This window comes from Oenanthe melanoleuca, chromosome 25 (assembly GCF_029582105.1).
Source record: "Oenanthe melanoleuca isolate GR-GAL-2019-014 chromosome 25, OMel1.0, whole genome shotgun sequence".
NCBI classification, from domain to species: domain Eukaryota; kingdom Metazoa; phylum Chordata; class Aves; order Passeriformes; family Muscicapidae; genus Oenanthe; species Oenanthe melanoleuca.
The window spans coordinates 7,380,289-7,395,625 of NC_079358.1; the positions used below are offsets into that span (position 1 = coordinate 7,380,289).

Genomic DNA, 15,337 nt, shown 5'->3' on the forward strand with positions numbered 1-15,337 from the left:
GGTGTGGGCGGTGCCACGCTGAAAGAGATGCGGCTTTTTTTTATTTAAATTCATTTTTTAACACAAATATTGTAACTTGTTAACGCTGAAATTGATGCAAATTTAACCTGATTTAACAGCGAAATGATTTAATTTCAATTTGTTTAATTATTATTGAATTTTCCCGGGTGTGTGGGAGGGGTAAAATGGCGGGTGGATATGACGTCATTGAATTATTCCCGCCTTTTGCTCTGATTGGTCGCTTCCCTCAGCGCGTGGGCGGCGCTTCCGCATTTCGCTTCCGGTTTGGGCGGAGCCGCAGCTGAGGGTGAGGGAGGTGGGGGAGGGGCGGGGTTTTGGGGGGTTTTTTGGGGGGTTTCTGAGGGGATTTTGGGGGTCCCGGTTCCCGAAACCGCGTCCCCATCGCTGCCCGCGCCCCCCTCAGGCCGCCATGAGCCTGCAGTGGACGGCGGTGGCCACGTTCCTGTACGCGGAGGTTTTCTTGGTGCTGCTGCTCTGCGTTCCCTTCGTGTCTCCGGCCAGGTGAGGGGGGAGGGGTCGCTAAAATTGGGGAGGGGTCCCTAAAATTGGGGAGGGTCCCTAAAACTGGGGAGGGTCCCTAAAATTGGGGAGGGTCCCTAACATTGTCTGAGGGGTTTCCTGTGGGTTGAAGGGAAGATTTGGGGGGACAAAATGAGGTGAGGATTTGTGGAATTGGGATTTTCCTGAGGGAATTTGGGGGGTGGTTCTGAGGGGGTCCTGGAGGATTTGAGGGGGGTCCCAATTTGTGTCATCCCCACACATAGAAAAAAATTTGTTTCTCTTTTTAATGGCCCTGGGGATGTTCCTTAGAAATGAAGATTTTATTAAAAAAATTTGGGGGATCCTGGGAGAGTCCTGGAGGATTTGAGGGGGGGTTGTCCCAATTTGTGCCCTCCAACACAAACGAAATTTTTTTTTTTTCTCTTTTTCATCCCTCTGAGGATGTTCCTTGGAACTAAAAATTTTATTTAAAAAAAATCTGGGGTTCCTGGATGATTTGGTGGGGATTCCAATTTATGTTCCTCGGAAATCAGAATTTTATTTAAAAATTTTTGGTGGTCTTGGAGCACTTGGGGGATGTCCCAATTTGTGCCCTCCAACACAAACAAAATTATTTTTTTCTCTTTTTCCTCACCCTAAAACTGAGAATTCCCTGGGTGTGTGGGGGGGAATTCCCTTGAAATTTGGGGTTTTCCCAGGAATTTGGGGGAAGGTCTCAATTTCTTTCTCCTCCTCCTCAGATGGCAAAAAATTTTTCGTTCCCGCCTGGTGGGTTTGGCCGTGGCTTATGGCAACACTTTTTTCATCGTGCTGATCATCATCCTGGTGCTGCTGCTGCTCGGTGGGTCTGGGGGCTTTTCATCACCCTTTTTTATTCAAAAAATTTTGGGGTGTCCTGGGAGGATTTTATTAAAAAAAATTTGGGAATTTTGGGAGGGTTCTGGAGGATTTTGTAGGGGGAGGGAAAGGTCCCAGTTTGTGATTTCCCCGCATGGAAAAATTTTTGTTTCTCTTTTTTATGACTCTGAGGTTGTTCTTCAGAACTGAGAATTTTATTAAAAAAATTTGGAAATTTTGGGAGGGTCCTGTAGGATTTGTGGGGAGGTCCCAATTTGTGCCTCCCAACACAAATGAAATTTTTTTTTTCTCTTTTTTTGTCACCTTGGAGGAATTCCCTAAAACTGAGAATTCCCTGAGGGGGATTCCTCAGGAATTTGGGGGGTCCTGGAAGATTTGGGTGGGGAGGTCCCAATTTGTGTTCCTTAGAACTGAGAATTTTATTTCAAAAATTTTCGGGGGGATCTTGGGAGGGTCCTGGAGGATTTGGAGGGGTCCCAATTTGTGTCATCCCCACACATGGAAAAATTTTTATTTCCCTTTTTAATGACTCTGGGGATGTTCCTTAGAACTGAGAATTTTATTCCTAAAATTTTGGGATGTCTTGGGAGGGTCCTGGAGGATTTAGGGGGGGAGTTCCCAATTTGTGTTCTCTGGAAATGAGAATTTATTTTTTTTTAAATTTTGGGGGTGTTCTGGGAGGGTCCTGGAGGATTTGGGTGGGGAGGTCCCAATTTGTGTTCCTTAGAACTGAGAATTTTATTAAAAAAATTTGGAAATTTTGGGAGGGTCCTGGAGGATTTTGGAGGGGGGAGTTCCCAATTTGTGTTGCCTGGAAATGAGAATTTTATTTCAAAAATTTTGGGGGGATCTTGGGAGGGGTCTGGAGGATTTGGAGGGGTCCCAATTTGTGTCATCCCCACACATGGAAAAATTTTTATTTCCCTTTTTAATGACTCTGGGGGTGTTCCTTAGATCTGAGAATTTTATTCCTAAAATTTTGGGATGCCTTGGGAGGGTCCTGGAGGATTTAGGGGGGAAGGTCCCAATTTGTGTTCCTTAGAACTGAGAATTTTATTTCAAAAATTTGGGGGGATCTTGGGAGGGGTCTGGAGGATTTGGAGGGGTCCCAATTTGTGTCATCCCCACACATGGAAAAAAAATTATTTTTCACTTTTTAATGACCATGGGGATGTTCCTTAGAACTGAGAATTTTATTAAAAAAAATTTGGAAATTTTGGGAGGCTCCTGGAGGATTTTGGAGGGGGGAGTTCCCAATTTGTGTTCCCTGGAAATGAGAATTTTATTTCAAAATTTGGGAGATCTTGGGAGAGTCCTGCAGGATTTAGGGGGGTTTTAATTTGTCTTCCCACACATAGAAAATTTTTTATTTCTCTTTTTCATCACCTTGGGGATGTTCCTTAGAACTGAGAATTTTATTTAAAAAATTTGGGAATTTTGGCAGGGTCCTGGAGGATTTGTGGGGAGGTCCCAATTTGTGCCTCCCAACACAAATGAAATTTTTTTTTCTCTTTTTTTGTCACCTTGGAGGAATTCCCTAAAACTGAGAATTCCCTGAGGGGGATTCCTCAGGAATTTGGGGAGTCCTGGAAGATTTGGGTGGGGAGGTCCCAATTTGTGTTCCTTAGAACTGAGAATTTTATTTCAAAAATTTTGGGGGGGATCTTGGGAGGGGTCTGGAGGATTTGGAGGGGTCCCAATTTTGTCATCCCCACACATGGAAAAATTTTTATTTCCCTTTTTAATGACTCTGGGGGTGTTCCTTAGAACTGAGAATTTTATTCCTAAAATTTTGGGATGCCTTGGGAGGGTCCTGGAGGATTTAGGGGGGAAGTTCCCAATTTGTGTTCCCTGGAAATGAGAATTTTATTTCAAAATTTGGGGGGATCTTGGGAGGGGTCTGGAGGATTTGGAGGGGTCCCAATTTGTGTCATCCCCACACACGGAAAAAAAAATTATTTTTCCCTTTTTAATGACCATGGGGATGTTCCTTAGAACTGAGAATTTTATTAAAAAGTTTTGGGGGGGGGTCCTGGTGCTGACCCCTCCCCTCCCCCACCCCAGATGCTCTGAGGGAAACCCGTAAATACAACGTGGGGGAGAAGGAGGCTCTGAGCTCCACCCCGGCTGCCCTGGAGCATTTCCACATGAAACTCTTCCGGGCCCAGAGGAACCTCTACCTGGCTGGCTTCTCCCTGCTGCTCTCCTTGTGAGTCTGGGGGTCCCAGACACGGTTTGGGGGGGCTGGAGTCAGTTTGGGGGGTCCCAGACACAATTTGGGGGGTCCCAGACACGATTTGGGGGGGCTGGGAGGGGGTAGGAGCAGTTTTTGTGGGGGTGGGAAGGGGCTGTGCCTGGCTGGGATCTCCCTGCTGCTCTCCTTGTGAGTCTGGGGAGGAGTTTGGGGGTCCCAGCCACAATTTGGGGGGTCCCAGACACGATTTGGGGTGTCCCAGCCTCAATTTGGGGGGTCCCAGACACAATTTGGGGGGTCCCAGCCTCAATTTGGGGGGTCCCAGACATGATTCAGGGGGATGGGAGGGGGCTGGCTTCTCCCTGCTGCTCTCCTTGTGAGTCTGGGGAGGAGTTTTGGGGGTCCCAGACACGATTTGGGGGGTCTCAGACACAATTTGGGGGGTCCCAGACACGATTTGGGGGGGCTGGGAGGGGGTAGGAGCAGTTTTTGTGGGGGTGGGAAGGGGCTGTACCTGGCTGGGATCTCCCTGCTGCTCTCCTTGTGAGTCTGGGGAGGAGTTTTTGGGGTCCCAGCCACAATTTGGGGGGTCCCAGACACGATTTGGGGTGTCCCAGCCTCAATTTGGGGGGTCCCAGACACAATTTGGGGGGTCCCAGCCTCAATTTGGGGGGTCCCAGCCTCAATTTGGGGGGTCCCAGACATGATTCAGGGGGATGGGAGGGGGCTGGCTTCTCCCTGCTGCTCTCCTTGTGAGTCTGGGGAGGAGTTTGGGGGTCCCAGCCATGGTTTGGGGGGTCCCAGCCTCAATTTGGGGGGTCCCAGCCTCAATTTGGGGGGTCTCAGACACAATTTGGGGGGTCTCAGACACGATTTGGGGGGGCTGGGAGGGGGTAGGAGCAGTTTTTGTGGGGGTGGGAAGGGGCTGTACCTGGCTGGGATCTCCCTGCTGCTCTCCTTGTGAGTCTGGGGAGGAGTTTGGGGGTCCCAGACATGATTTGGGGGGTCCCAGCCTCAATTTGGGGGGTCCCAGCCTCAATTTGGGGGGTCCCAGCCACGATTTGGGGTGTCCCAGCCTCAATTTGGGGGGTCCCAGACATGATCTGGGGGATCCCAGACGTGATCTGGGGGAGCTGAAGTCAGTTTGGGGGGTCCCAGACACAATCTGGGGGGTCCCAGACATGATCTGAGGGGGCTGGAATCAATTTGGGGGTTCCCAGACATGATTTTGGGGGGCTGGAATCAATTTGGGTGGTCTCAGACACAGCAGGGGGGGCTGGGAGAGGGTAGGATTTGGGGGGGCTCTGAGGGATTTTGGGGTGTCCCTGAACCCCAATTTGGGATCCCTGAGCCCATTTTGGGATCCCTGATCCCATTTTGGGGATCCCTGAGCCCATTTTGGGATCCCTGATCCCATTTTGGGGATCCCTGACCCCAATTTGGGAATCCCTGAACCCATTTTGGGAATCCCTGAACCCATTTTGGGATCCTTGACTCCATTTTGGGATCCCTGATCCCATTTTGGGAATCCCTGACCCTAGTTTTGGGGATCCCTGAGCCCATTTTGGAATCCCTGAGCCCCATTTTTCTCCCCCCTCAGCTGATCTCAGCCTAGGCCGCACTCAAGGCCCCAAGCCAGGCCTCACACCAACAGGCCCAGGGAGCTCTGGGGGGGTTCTGAGGGATTTTGGGGTGTCCCTGAGCCCATATTGGGGTGTCCCTGATCCCATTTTGGGGGATCCCTGACCCCCTTTTCTGCCCCCTCAGCCTCCTTGAGGCGTTTGGTGATGCTGATCTCGGCCTAGGCCACACTTGGCCCCTCAAAGCCAGGCCTCACACTAACAGGCCCAGGGAGCTCTGAGGGATTTTGGGGTATCCCTGACCCCATTTTGGGGAGTCCCTGATCCCATTTTGGGGTGTCCCTGACCCCATTTTGGGGATCCCTGACCCCATTTTGGGGATCCCTGACCCCATTTTGCCCCCTCAGCCTCCTGAGGCGTTTGGTGACGCTGATCTCGGCCTAGGCCTCACTCAAGGCCTCAAGCCAGGCCTCACACCAACAGGCCCAGGGGTCCCTGGAGGATTTTGGGGTGTCCCTGATCCCATTTTGGGGTGTCCCTGATCCCATTTTGGGGTGTCCCTGACCCCATTTTGCCCCCTCAGCCTCCTGAGGCGTTTGGTGACGCTGATCTCGGCCTAGGCCGCACTTGGCCCCTCAAAGCCAGGCCTCACACCAACAGGCCCAGGGGGCCCTGGAGGATTTTGGGGAGTCCCTGACCCCATTTTGGGGTGTCCCTGAGCCCATTTTGGGGTATCCCTGACCCCCTTTTTCTGCCCCCTCAGCCTCCTGAGGCGTTTGGTGACGCTGATCTCGGCCCAGGCCGCGCTGGGCGCCTCCAGCCAGGCCTTCCGCAAACAGGCCGAGGGCGCCAGCCAGGCCGCACGGCAGTACCTGGAGGACAACGACGCCCTCAGGAAGGTAAAAAACACCCTAAAAACATCCTAAAAACACCTGGGTTTCCCTAAAAATATCCCCCAAAAATCCTGAGTGATTTGTTAAAAAAATCATTGAGATGGGTTGAAAATATTCCTGAAAAAAACCCACAAAAAGTTGAGTTTGTAACTCCCTGAGGAAGGTAAAAACCAGCCCAAAATATCACTTAGAGTACCCTAAAAACACCTGGGTTACCCTAAAAATATCCCCCAAAAATCCTGAGTGATTTGTTAAAAAAATCATTGAGATGGGTTGAAAATATTCCTGAAAAAAACCCAAAAAAAAGTTCAATTTGTAACTCAAAAATTCCTGAAAATATTCCCAAAAAAAACCACACAAAATGCTCAGTTTGTAATTCAAAAAAGGTTAAAAAAATTAAATCTGGTTAAGCATCAAAAAGTTCTGAAAATACTCTGAAAAAAAACCACAAAAAGTTGAGTTTGTAACTCCCTAGAGGACAATGATGCCCTCAGGAAGGTAAAAAACAACCCAAAAAACACCCTAAAAACACCTGGGGTAACCTAAAAATATCCCCCAAAAATCCTGAGTGATTTGTTAAAAAAATCATTGAGATGGGTTGAAAATATTCCTGAAAAAAATCCCACAAAAAGTTCAATTTTTAACTAAAATATTCCTAAAAATATTCCCAAAAAAACACACAAAAAGTTCAATTTTTAACTCAAAAATTCCTGAAAATATTCCCAAAAAAACACACACACAAAGTTCAGTTTTTAACTCAAAGATTCCTAAAAATATTCCCCAAAAACCACACCAAAAGTTCAATTTTTAACTCAAAAATTCCTGAAAATATTCCCAAAAAAACCACACAAAAAGTTCAATTTGTAACTCAAAAATTTCTGAAAATATTCCCAAAAAACCACACAAAAAGTTCAATTTTTAACTCAAAAATTCCTGAAAATATTCCCTAAAAAAACACACAAAAAGTTGAGTTGGTAACTCAAAAATTGTTAAAAAACATTAAAAATATTTGGTTAAACAACAAAAAAGTCCTCAAAATATTGGTAAAAAAAACCCCAAAAAAGTTGAGTTGGTGACTTTAAAAATGGTTGGAAAAGTATTTAATAAATATTTGAATAAACATCAAAAAATTCCTGGAAATACTTTTAAAAAATCAGGATAAAACCCAAAAAACTTCTCAAAAAATTGGGATAAACCTCAAAAAAACCTTCAAAAATCAGGATAAAACCCTCAAAAAAATCCCTCAAAAATTGGGATAAAACCTTTAAAAAAATCTCAAAAAATTGGAATAAAACCCCCAAAAAAACCCCAAAAATCAGGAAAAAAACCCTAAAAAAAACCCCAAAAATTGGGATAAAACCCTAAAAAAAACCAGAATAAACCCTAAAAAATCATTAGAAAAACCCTCAAAAGAATCAAGATAAAACCCAAAAAAAAACCCCAAAAATTGGAATAAAACCTCAAAAAAAAAACCCTAAAATTGGGATAAAACGTCCCAAAAAACCCCCAAAAATTGGGATAAAACCCTAAAAAAACCCCTAAAATTGGGATAAAACCCCCCAAAAAACCCCCAAAAAATCAGGATAAAACCCTAAAAAAAAAACCCCAAAAATTGGGATAAAACCCTAAAAAAATTCAGAATAAACCCTAAAAAAATCATTAGAAAAACTCTCAAAAAAATCAGGATAAAACCCAAAAAACAACCATAAAAATTGGAATAAAACCCCCCAAAAAACCCCCAAAAATTGGGATAAAACCCTAAAAAAAATCAGAATAAACCCTAAAAAATCATTAGAAAAACCCTCAAAAAAATCAGGATAAAACCCAAAAAAGACCCCCAAAAATTGGGATAAAACCTCAAAAAAAACCCCCTAAAATTGGGATAAAAGCCCCCAAAAAACCCCCAAAAAATCAGGATAAAACCCAAAAAAAATCCCAAAAATTGGGATAAAACCCTAAAAATACCCTCAAAAAATCAGGATAAACCCCAAAAAATCATTAGAAAAACTCTCAAAAAAATCAGGATAAAACCCAAAAAATCTTTTCCAAAATTTGGATAATACCCCCAAAAAAAACCCCCAAAAATCAGGATAAAACCCCCAAAAAAACCCCCAAAAATTGGGATAAAACCCTAAAAAAAAATCAGAATAAACCCTAAAAAATCATTAGAAAAACTCTCAAAAAATCAGGATAAAACTAAAAAAAAAACCCCAAAATTGGGATAATACCCCCAAAAAACCCCAAAAAATCAAGATAAAACCTAAAAAAAAAAAAAAAAAAAAAAAAAAAAAACCCCAAAAATTGGGATAACACCCTAAAAAAAATCAGAATAAACCCTAAAAAATCATTAGAAAAACTCTCAAAAAATCAGAATAAACCCCCCCCAAAAAAACCCCAAAAATCAGGATAAAACCCCCAAAGAACCCCCAAAAATTGGGATAAAACCCCAAAAAATCAGAATAAACCCTAAAAAATCATTAGAAAAACTCTCAAACAAATCAGGATAAAACCCAAAAAAACAACCCCAAAATTGGGATAATACCCCCAAAAAATCAGGATAAAACCCCCAAAAAAACCCAAAAAATCAGGATAAAACCCCAAAAAAACCCCAAAAATTGGGATAAAACCCTAAAAAAAATCAGAATAAACCCTAAAAAATCATTAGAAAAACTCTAAAAAAATCAGAATAAAATCCCCCGAAAAAAAACCCAAAAAATAAGGATAAAACCCCCAAAAAAAACCCCAAAAATCAAGATAAAACCCCCAAAAAACCCTAAAAATCAAGATAAAACCCTAAAAAAAATCAGAATAAACCCTAAAAAATCATTAGAAAAACTCTCAAAAAAATCAGGATAAAACCCAAAAAAACCCCTCCAAAATTTGGATAATACCCCCAAAAAACCCCCCAAAAATCAGGATAAAATCCCCAAAAAAAACCCCAAAAATTGGGATAAAACCCTAAAAAAATTCAGAATAAACCCTAAAAAATCATTAGAAAAATTCTCAAAAAAATCAGGATAAAACCCAAAAAAGACCCCCAAAAATTGGAATAAAACCTCAAAAAAAACCCCTAAAATTGGGATAAAACCCCCAAAAAAACCCCAAAAATTGGGATAAAACCCTTAAAAAATTCAGAATAAACCCTAAAAAATCATTAGAAAAACCCTCAAAAAAATCAGGATAAAACCCCCCCAAAAAAACCCAAAAATCAGGATAAAACCCCCAAAAAACCCCAAAAAATCAGGATAAAACCCTAAAAAAAATCAGAATAAACCCTAAAAAATCATTAGAAAAACTCTAAAAAAATCAGAATAAAATCCCCAAAAAACCCCCAAAAATTGGGATAAAACCCCCAAAAAACCCACAAAAAATCAGGATAAAACCCCAAAAAAACCCCCAAAAATTGGAATAAAACCTCAAAAAAAAAAAAAAAAACCAAAATTGGGATAAAACCTCCCAATAAACCCCCAAAAATTGGGATAAAACCCTAAAAAAACCCTCAAAAAATCAGGATAAACCCTAAAAAATCATTAGAAAAACTCTCAAAAAAATCAGGATAAAACCCAAAAAAAACCCCAAAATTGGGATAATACCCCCAAAAAATCAGGATAAAACCCCCAAAAAACCCCAAAAATTGGGATAACACCCTAAAAAGAATCAGAATAAACCCTAAAAAATCTTTAGAAAAACCCTCAAAAAAATCAGGATAAAAGCCCCCAAAAAAAAACCCCAAAAAATCAGGATAAAACCCCTAAAAACCCCCAAAAAATCAGGATAAAACCCTAAAAAAAAACCCCAAAAATTGGGATAAAACCCTAAAAAAAAATCAGAATAAACCCTAAAAAATCATTAGAAAAACTCTCAAAAGAATCAAGATAAAACCCAAAAAAAACCCCCAAAAATTGGAATAAAACCTCAAAAAAAACCCCCAAAATTGGGGAAAAAACCCCCCAAAAAACCCCCAAAAAATCAGGATAAAACCCCAAAAAAACCCCAAAAATTGGGATAAAACCCTAAAAAAACCCTCAAAAAATCAGGATAAACCCCAAAAAATCATTAGAAAAACTCTCAAAAAAATCAGGATAAAACCTACAAAAAACCCCTCCAAAATTTGGATAATACCCCCAAAAAACCCCCAAAAAATCAGGATAAAACCCCCAAAAAACCCCCAAAAATTGGGATAAAACCCTAAAAAAAATCAGAATAAACCCTAAAAAATCATTAGAAAAACTCTCAAATAATCAGAATAAAACCCCCCAAAAAAACACCAAAAAATCAGGATAAAACCCCCAAAAAAACCCCAAAAATTGGGATAAAACCCTAAAAAAAATCAGAATAAACCCTAAAAAATCATTAGAAAAACTCTCAAAAAAATCAGGATAAAACCCAAAAAAAAAACCCCAAAAATTGGAATAAAACCTCAAAAAAAAACAAACCAAAATTGGGATAAAACCTCCCAAAAAACCCCCAAAAATTGGGATAAAACCCTAAAAAAACCCTCAAAAAATCAGGATAAACCCTAAAAAATCATTAGAAAAACCCTCAAACAAATCAGGATAAAACTCAAAAAAACCCCAAAATTGGGATAATACCCCCAAAAAAACCCCAAAAATCAGGATAAAACCCCCAAAAAACCCCCAAAAATTGGGATAAAACCCTAAAAAAAATCAGAATAAACCCTAAAAAATCATTAGAAAAACTCTCAAAAAATCAGAATAAAACCCAAAAAACAACCCCAAAAATTGGAATAAAACCTCAAAAAAAACCCCCTAAAATTGGGATAAAACCCTAAAAAAAAATCAGAATAAACTCTAAAAAATCATTAGAAAAACTCTCAAAAAAATCAGGATAAAACCTCAAAAAAAGCCCCAAAAATTGGGATAAAACCCCCCAAAAAACCCCAAAAAATCAGGATAAAACCCCCCAAAAAAAACCCCAAAAATCAAGATAACACCTCAAAAAAAAAACCCAAAAAATCAGGATAAAACCCCCAAAAAACCCCCAAAAATTGGGATAAAACCCTTAAAAAATCAGAATAAACCCTAAAAAATCACTAGAAAAACTCTCAAAAAAATCAGGATAAAACCCAAAAAAGACCCCCAAAAATTGGAATAAAACCTCAAAAAAAACCCCTAAAATTGGGATAAAACCCCCCCAAAAAACCCCAAAAATTGGGATAAAACCCTAAAAAAACCCCCAAAATTGGGATAAAAGCCCCCAAAAAACTCCCAAAAAATCAGGATAAACCCCCAAAAAAACCCCAAAAATTGGGATAAAACCCTAAAAAAACCCTCAAAAAATCAGGATAAACCCCAAAAAATCATTAGAAAAACTCTCAAAAAAATCAGGATAAAACCACCCAAAAAAACCCCAAAAATCAGGATAAAACCCTAAAAAACCCCTCCAAAATTTGGATAATACCCCCAAAAAAACCCCAAAAATTGGGATAAAAACCCCAAAAAAACCCCAAAAATTGGGATAAAACCCTAAAAAAAATCAGGATAAACCCTCAAAAAATCAAGATAAAATCCCCAAAAATTTTCCAGACCCCCCAAAAAAAATCCCGAACCCCCCAAAAAAAATCCTGAACCCCCCAAAAAAATCCTGAACCCCCCAAAAAAAATCCTGAACCCCCCAAAAATTCCCTTCCCCCCCTTTTCGTGCCCCCAGCAGCTGCAGGAGTCGGGGGGGGGCCCCTCCCCCACCCGGGACGAGAACGAGACCCTCAAGGCCAAGGTGGAGTCACTGAAGGAGGAGCTGGAGCTCAGCAAGAAAGGTGGGAAACGGGAATTTTGGGGAAATTTGGGAATTCTGGAGAAATTTCAGGAATTTTGGGGGGGGATCTCAGGGGTTTGGGAAACTTTTTTGGGGGGTTTTATCCGGATTTTTTGAGGGTTTTTGGGGTTTATTTTGATTTTTTGGGGGTTTTTTTTGGGGTTTATTCCAATTTTAGAGAGTTTCATCCTGATTTTTTTGGGGTTTATCCCACATTTTTGAGGGTTTTTTTGGGTTTATTCCCATTTTTGAGGGTTTTATCCTGATTTTTTTGGGGTTTTTTTTGGGTTTATCCCATTTTTTTGCCCCCCCAGCCCTGCAGAAAGCTGAGAACAAGGTTCAGGCCATGGGGGGATTTTGGGGGGTCTGGGTGGGTTTAGGGGTTCAGGATGGATTTTGGGGTTCAGGCTGGATTTTGGGGCTCTCAGGCTGGATTTAGGGGTGTATTTTGGGATGGATTTTGGGGTTCAGGGAGGAGTTTGGGATGGATTTTGGGGTTCAGGGTGGATTTTGGGATGGATTTTGGGGTTCAGGGTGTATTTTGGGATGGATTTTGGGGTTCAGGGTGGATTTTGGGGTGACCCTGGTGCCCCCCAGCCCTGCAGAAAGCTGAGAACGAGGTCCAGGCCATGGGGGGATTTTGGGGTCTCTGGGTGGGTTTAGGGGTTCAGGATGGATTTTGGGGTTCAGGGTGTATTTTGGGATGGATTTTGGGGTTCAGGGAGGATTTTGGGATGGATTTTGGGGTTCAGTCTGGATTTTGGGATGGATTTTGGGGTTCAGGATATATTTTGGGATGGATTTTGGGGTTCAGGCTGGATTTAGGGATGGATTTTTTGCCCCCCCAGCCCTGCAGAAAGCTAAAAACGAGGTTCAGGCCATGGGGGGATTTTGGGGGAACTGGGTGGGTTTAGGGGTTCAGGATGGATTTTGGGGTTCAGTCTGTATTTTGGGATGGATTTTGGGGTTCAGGCTGGATTTTGGGGTGACCCTGGTGCCCCCCAGCCCTGCAGAAAGCTGAGAACGAGGTCCAGGCCATGCGGCGCCAGGCTCAGGGTCTGACCCGCGAGTACGACCGGCTGCTGGAGCAGCACGCGCGGCTGCAGGTCAGGGGGACCCCAAAATCACCCGAGGGGGACCCCAAAATCCCGGGGGGGGAACCCCAAAATATCCTGGGGGGGGAGCCCTAAATTACCGGGGGGGAGCCCTAAATATCCTTGGAGGGACCCCAAAATATCCTGGGGGGGACCCTAAAAATATCCCATGGAAATCCCAAAAATATCCCCAGGGGGGAGCCCTAAAATACCCCAAGGGGGAACCCCAAAAATACCCTGGGGAGAGTCCCAAAAATACCCCAGGGGGGGACCCCAAAATATCCTGGGGGGGAGCCCTAAATTACCGGGGGGGAGCCCTAAATATCCTGGGGGGGACCCCAAAATATCCTGGGGGGGGACCCCAAAATATCCTGGGGGGGAGCCCAAAATCACCCGGGGGGACCCCAAAATATCCTGGGGGGGAGCCCAAAATCACCTGGGGGGACCCCAAAATATCCTGTGGGGAACCCCAAAATCACCCGGGGGGACCCCAAAATCACCCGGGGGCGAGCCTTAAATATCCTGGGGGGGACCCTAAAAATATCCCATGGAAATCCCAAAAATATCCCCAGGGGGGAGCCCTAAAATACCCCAAGGGGGAACCCCAAAAATACCCTGGGGAAAGTCCCAAAAATATCCCAGGGGGGGACCCCAAAATATCCTGGGGGGACCCCAAAATATTCCTGGAGGGACCCCAAAATCAGCCGGTGGGGAGCCCTAAATATCCTGGGGGGGAGCCCGAATCTGACCCGGGGGGACCCCAAAATATCCTGGGGAGGACCCCAAAAATATCCCAAGGGAACCCTAAAAATGCCCCAAGGGAATCCCTAAAATTACCCTGGGGGGAGCCTAAAATCCCCCCCCAAAATCCTCCCAAACTCACCCAGGACCCCCAAAATCCCCCTGGGACCCCAAAAATCCCCCCCAGACCCCCCAAAACCCCCCAGACCCCCCCTCGATCCCCCCAAATTTCCCCCCCCAGGCCGCTCACGACGGACCCCGGGACAAGAAGGAGGAGTGAGGAGGGGGCGGGGCCAAGCGAGGCCACGCCCACAAACGGTGATTAAACCACGCCCACAACCCCAAGCCACGCCCCCTCCTCAATTCAAACCCCGCCCCCCGGACCAAAGCCCCGCCCACATTTCCTTTTATGGGAAACCCCCACCTCCAACGCGGCGTTTTTGGGGAACCCTCCCCCCCCTTTTTTTGGGGTCCAAATCTCATTTTTGGGGGTCCAAACCTCGTTTTGGGGAGGCTGAACCCCTCCCCCCTCTTTGTGTCCCCTCTCCCCCTTTTCCCAGATTTTGGGGTTTTTTTTTGGGGTTGGGGGATAATGGGGACCCCTCCCCTCCCCCATTTTTTTTTTTTTTCCTGCTTCAATAAAAACACCTCGGGTCGGGTCTTGGTTGGTTTGGGGTTCCAAAATTCTGTTCTGGGACCCCCAAAATTCCCCCTTGGGACCCTCAATATTCTTCTTGGGACCCCAAAATTTTCTTCTGGAACCCCAAAATCTCTCAGAGACCCTCGAGGTTTCACCTTCTTTTATTGGCACCGTGCACATTTTGGGGGGGGTCACCATGGGGTGGGACCCCTTCTATGGGGCAGAACCCCAATCTATGGGGCAGGGACTCCACCAGGGACCCCCTGCTGTGGGGCAGGACCCCAAATTTTGGGGTAAAATCCCCAAATTATGGGACAAACCCCCCCCCCCCCAGTTATGGGGTAAAAAACCCCAATTGTGGGGCAGGAGGGTTTTGCTGTGGGGTGAAGCCCCAGTTCTGGGGTGGACCCCAAGTTATGGGGTGGACCCCGAGCTGTGGGGTGGGTGTGGGGCAGGGGGACCCCCCGTTTTGGGGGGGGGGTGCAGGGTCCGGGCGTGGCCCCGCAGAGCCTCGAACTCGCGCTGGACAAAATCGGTCAGAGCCTTGCGGAGCTCCACCTGTGGGGCAGGGATGTGGGGCTGGGATCTGTGGGGCAGGGATCTGGGGCTGGGATCCCTGAGTGTGTGGGGCTGGGATCTCTGAGTGTGGGGCTGGGATCTGTGGGGCTGGGATCCCTGAGTGTGTGGGGCTGGGATCTGTGGGGCTGGGATCTGTGGGGCAGGGATCTGGGGCTGGGATCCCTGAGTGTGGGGCTGGGATCTGTGGGGCTGGGATCCCTGAGTGTGGGGCAGGGATTTGTGGGGCAGGGATCTGGGGCTGGGATCCCTGAGTGTGGGGCTGGGATCCCTGAGTGTGTGGGGCTGGGATCTGTGGGGCTGGGATCCCTGAGTGTGGGGCTGGGATCTGTGGGGCTGGGATCTCTGAGTGTGGGGCTGGGATCTGTGGGGCTGGGATCTCTGAGTGTGTGGGGCTGGGATCTCTGAATGTGTGGGGCTGGGATCTGTGGGGCTGGGATCCCTGAATGTGGGGCTGGGATCCC

General features: G+C 45.1%; 2 protein-coding genes across 7 annotated transcripts in view; one reads left to right on the forward strand and one right to left on the reverse strand.

The window, feature by feature from the left end:
• Positions 1–14,456, forward strand: BCAP31 (B cell receptor associated protein 31). 3 transcript variants are annotated; one of them, XM_056510326.1, is made up of 8 exons: positions 1–307; positions 425–522; positions 1,263–1,363; positions 3,445–3,589; positions 5,918–6,053; positions 11,718–11,823; positions 12,828–12,928; positions 13,899–14,456. In XM_056510326.1, the coding sequence occupies exons 2-8, from the start codon at positions 431–433 to the stop codon at positions 13,935–13,937; spliced, it is 720 nt and encodes a 239-aa protein (XP_056366301.1). In that variant the 5' UTR covers positions 1–307; positions 425–430; the 3' UTR covers positions 13,938–14,456. The 3 variants fall into 3 exon arrangements, with proteins under 3 accessions (XP_056366301.1, XP_056366303.1, XP_056366302.1); XM_056510328.1 differs by having other exon boundaries at positions 252–307; positions 11,721–11,823; XM_056510327.1 differs by lacking the exon at positions 1–307 and having other exon boundaries at positions 366–522.
• Positions 14,443–15,337, reverse strand: part of TAFAZZIN (tafazzin, phospholipid-lysophospholipid transacylase) — a 14,215-nt gene continuing 13,320 nt past the window's right edge. For all 4 annotated transcript variants that reach the window (XM_056510307.1, XM_056510305.1, XM_056510306.1 and 1 more), the window contains one exon: positions 14,443–14,855. In XM_056510307.1, coding sequence (XP_056366282.1) covers positions 14,712–14,855 — 144 coding nt within the window. In that variant the 3' untranslated portion in view covers positions 14,443–14,711. The remainder of the gene's footprint in view (positions 14,856–15,337) is intronic.

Coding starts and splice junctions, on each gene's coding strand:
- BCAP31 (XM_056510326.1), top strand. CDS start 431: ATGAGCCTGCAGTGGACGGCGGTGGCCACGTTCCTGTACGCGGAGGTT. Junction 523..1,262: donor CCCTTCGTGTCTCCGGCCAG/GTGAGGGGGGAG, acceptor CCTCCTCCTCAG/ATGGCAAAAAATTTTTCGTT. Junction 11,824..12,827: donor GCTGGAGCTCAGCAAGAAAG/GTGGGAAACGGG, acceptor GGTGCCCCCCAG/CCCTGCAGAAAGCTGAGAAC.